General features: G+C 35.5%; 1 protein-coding gene across 1 annotated transcript; it reads left to right on the top strand.

Annotated features, from left to right (window-relative positions):
• The first annotated feature begins 597 nt into the window (after positions 1-597).
• On the top strand, positions 598-3,761 carry LOC108469285 (protein FIZZY-RELATED 2-like). Its single transcript, XM_017770180.2, has 9 exons — positions 598-1,377; positions 1,485-1,712; positions 1,863-2,042; positions 2,376-2,438; positions 2,545-2,739; positions 2,906-3,007; positions 3,098-3,160; positions 3,280-3,348; positions 3,496-3,761. Exons 1-6 carry the CDS (start codon positions 1,018-1,020, stop codon positions 2,984-2,986), a joined length of 1,107 nt encoding a protein of 368 aa, XP_017625669.1. The 5' UTR covers positions 598-1,017; the 3' UTR covers positions 2,987-3,007; positions 3,098-3,160; positions 3,280-3,348; positions 3,496-3,761.
• The last annotated feature ends 673 nt before the right edge of the window (positions 3,762-4,434 follow it).

Genomic DNA, 4,434 nt, shown 5'->3' with positions numbered 1-4,434 from the left:
AAAATAGATAATTATGTCTAAGTTTGGTTAAAAATTGAGTAGAAATAAAGTATGAATTAAGATAGAAAAGTAAGTGAATTTAGTTAGAATTAAATTGAAATTAAAGTAAATCAACATTTTGTACTAAGACTATTTTGGACAAAAAGCAGTAGTCTAAGTTTGAAAAATCACCAAAAATTGAAGAAATTGAATTAGAGGATGAATAAAATATGGAATTAAAGATTATTGAGTCTAGTTTCTTATAGAAGAAACGATATAGCAATTGAATTGTAAATTATGAGATATAATAAATTTTGTGAGACAAGGTTAGAATGAATTCGGGTTCCCCTGTTCTGACTTTGGAAAATCACTATTATTTAAATATTTTTAATAAAAATAAAATAATAATATTTTATTTAAAAATATTTTAACATAAAAATGTATTATATTTGTCAGATAAACGCGACCCAAAAAATATAATTTTCAGTATATAATTCAACAAACAAACTATTTCAGTATTTAATTTTTTTTAAAATTTATTTAGGTAAAAAACCGGCATAATAAAAAGAGAAAAACTAAAATTTAACCGCTTAAAAATTTAAAAAAGAACATAATGGCGGGATCTGATACGGACTATATACCTGGGTTTACAAAGTCGGCATAATAACGGATATGTTGATAATTCCAGTAAAAAGTTTCTATTGCAGTTTCTTTCTTGATAGAATTCTAATTCTAGTGCAATTAATATGAGCTTAATGTGCTTGAAGATGAAGCAAGATATCTGTGAAAAAGAGATCATCACTCCTAGGGATTTTCCCTCCGCTTATCCGTCGCTACTTTCGTAATCTTCATCTTTGACAGCTTCGCATCGGATTTGAACTCTCGTACAAAAGCCGAAGGACCTGTTTAATTGCAGGTCTAGCCTGCCCTTCTCTTTGGCTGCACCATCTCACGATGGGCACAACCTTCGACTAGAAAAGAGAAGTTGGTGGTGACATTTTTAACATCCTCCATCCAGGAAACCTTCCGACTCCGACTATGCCGATCAATCGCATGATCAACTCCAACTACAACAACTCTCCGTCGCGCACAATTTACTCTGATAGGTTTATCCCCAGCAGATCCGGCTCAAATTTCGCACTTTTCGACTTCTCCAATTCTCCCGCGTCAGACCAAGGAAAAGCAGATCGTTCTATTACTTATCAAAGCCTTTTACGCGCCACGTTGTTTGGGCCCGATAAGCCGGGTACTCCGGCTTCCCGCAATATTTTCCGGTACAAAACTGAAACTAAACGGTCTTTACATTCGCTTCGACCTTTAGGGTATGACGAGTCGGGCCCTGGCATTAGCCATAGTCCTGTTAAAGCTCCCAGGAAATTTCCCACCTCACCTTACAAGGTGAGGTCTTTATGCGTTTTATGGTAAACTGGGTTGAAATTAGAAAATTAGTAGGGTCTTTGTAATAAAAAAATTTTCGGGTTAACATTTATTCCTATGCGTTGTAGGTTTTGGATGCACCTGGATTGGAAGATGATTTCTATTTGAATTTGGTGGACTGGTCACCCAACAATGTCTTGGCTGTGGGGTTGGAAAGTTGTATTTATTTGTGGAATGCTTGTGGTAACAAGGTTTCCAAGTTGTGTGATTTCGGGATAAGTGATGGTATTTGTTCAGTTGGTTGGGCTCAATGTGGAACTCACCTTGCTGTTGGAACTAACAATGGCCAAGTTCAGGTTTGGTTATAGGATTTTTTTTTCTTAAAAGATTATTCTTGCTCCACTATCGCCTTTGCTTGGAGTCTTCTAACCTCTGTCTATATTTCACTTCCAGTCTTTTGCTCATAGGATAATGCAGTGAGTTAATATCTATCACTTTCTTTGTAGATATGGGATGCATCTAACTGCCGCAGGGTAAGAACAATGGAAGGGCATCGATCACGTGTTGGGGTGTTAGCTTGGAGCTCTTCTCTATTATCTTCTGGTAGTCATGACAACAGCATTCTTCAAATAGATATACGTGCTCGGGATGATTTTGCCAGTAAGCTTGTTGGACACAAGAATGAGGTGAGACTCTTACTCATCTTCAGTTTGATTTAGCATGCTCAGCAGTATATATATTTTTTACCCTGACAGTTGTGTATATATGCATTTATACAAATACATACAAATACTATTACAACTGGATATTTGTTATTTTTTCAAACGCTCAGATTTTTCTGACATGCATCTCCTTTTATTTCATAATTGCCACTTCTTTCTCTTGTTTGTCATGAATTCATCGTCCAATGTTTGTCATTAGTTATTTTGGGAATGGTAGTGCTACTTTTTTTGTGTTCATTCATTTTTATGTGCTTATTCCCGAACTCTCGAGTCTGAATCTCCGGTGGCTATTTGTAGGTTTGTGGACTGAAGTGGTCTTACGATGACCGTGAACTAGCATCAGGCGGTAATGAGAACAGAGTATGTAATACATGTTTTTTTCCCTGTCTAATTTATTCCTATATAGACTTATTATATTGTTCAATTTTTGAACTGATTGAATGGGGAATCTCTCAACCATATGCAGCTTCTTGTTTGGAATCAACATTCGGCTCAACCTGTCCTGAAACATTGTGAGCATACCGCTGCTGTAAAAGCAATTGCATGGTCTCCCCATCGGCATGGCCTTCTTGCATCTGGAGGTGGTGCAACTGATCGTTGTATTCGATTCTGGGATACAACCACTAACACACACTTGAGCTGCTTGGACACTGGCAGTCAGGTGATCATTTCTTTTTTGGTCTCTATCATTTCATGCCCCTTTAATTTGTCCTTACACGTGCATGGAATGAGAAAAAACACCGAACAGATATTCCGCTAGTTTATTTTTGTGCCTAAGTGCTTAATACTGGAGTTTACAGTTATAATGTCCATTTTATGCATGACAGATAAGCAATCTTGTGTGGTCTAAGAATATCAATGAACTTGTCAGTACTCATGGATCTTCCCAGGACCATATAATTGTTTAGAAATACCCTACCATGTCAAAGGTATGCGAAGTTTAAAAATAGTGTATATTTGATAATAGTTGCTCATCATCTACTTTTGTTCCTTTCTAAAATTTTATTGTAATGATGCAGTTGGCTACTCTCACGGGCCACACAACTCGAGTTCTTTGTCTCGCAATCTCTCCGGATGGACAGGTAGGTTGCTTTCCCACGCTTCATGGTTTCCCTCACCTTCTACTCTATAGTTGAGCTTTATTTGTGCGTACATGTTTTTCCTATGGTGAAATGACCTTCTCTTTTTTTTTTCCTTGCAGAAAATAGTTACGGGATCTGGGGATGAGACACTTTGCTTTTGGAGGTTGTTCCCTGCCTCTAAATCTCAGGTAATGGCAAACATTTTTGCTCAACAAAGCTTATTTCTATTCAGTACTGTTGAATGCTTACTTTTTTCTGTTTTGTATGCGAACTGTATGCTAGCCAAAAGTTTATAAAGCAACTAATTTATTTGTCGACATGATGTTTTTAAACAGAGCACTGATAGCAAAATAGGATCATCATCTTTTGGACGAACCACAATTCGTTGATTCTAAATCGTGCTATGAATTATCAGATTTCATGAAGAGATGGTGGAAGCATTCCTCATGCTCTGAAATACCGAACTTGTCAGCCTGAACCAACCCACAAAATGTAGTCAAGTGTAGAAATGTGGAGCAGGTTCAAGAAGTAATTTGTGGCTAGATTATGAATCCCAATATTCTTTTATTTTTGATTAAAAATAGAGAATTTTTTGGTTCAATGATTATGTGAAAAAATAAATAGAATAAAATAAATAAAAATAAAGAATACATAAATTTTACGTGGAAACCCTTTCGGGAAAAAAATCACGGGCAGAGGAGAAAAAAATTCACTATGTCGAAAATTTTTTTTACTCAAATACAAGAGGAATAGACTATGTCTATTTATAGGCTTGCAAAGCCATATTCTAGTAGGATTGAAACACCTTATCTAATCAATATAAAATAGATGGAGTTTAATAAGGTTTAAAACCTTATTCTAAAATAAAATAAAAGAAGTCTAGTTCTATATGGATTTTATTTTTATTTTATTTTCCATCGTATTTTATTTAAATAAGAATTTGGGTCACTTAATTCTAACAATCTCCACCTTGACACAAATTCTCAATGAACAAGTTCTTCATCGCGAACTTTCAATAAACAAGTTCTTCACCTCTTCCAAAAAACCCTTAAGGGTTTAACTTCAACAATGAACATCAACCAAGTCTAAGCAATGCTCAAACTTGGTTATAGGAAGTGACTTAGTCATCATATCTGCAGGATTTTCATGAGTGCTAATTTTGCTCACAACAATATCACCACGAGCAATAATATCACGAACAAAATGATACCGAATATCAATGTGTTTTGTTCTCTCATGAAACATTTGATCTTTTGTAAGAAAGATGGCACTGA

This window comes from Gossypium arboreum, chromosome 8 (assembly GCF_025698485.1).
Source record: "Gossypium arboreum isolate Shixiya-1 chromosome 8, ASM2569848v2, whole genome shotgun sequence".
NCBI classification, from domain to species: domain Eukaryota; kingdom Viridiplantae; phylum Streptophyta; class Magnoliopsida; order Malvales; family Malvaceae; genus Gossypium; species Gossypium arboreum.
This window is presented reverse-complemented; position numbering and strand designations above follow the sequence as displayed.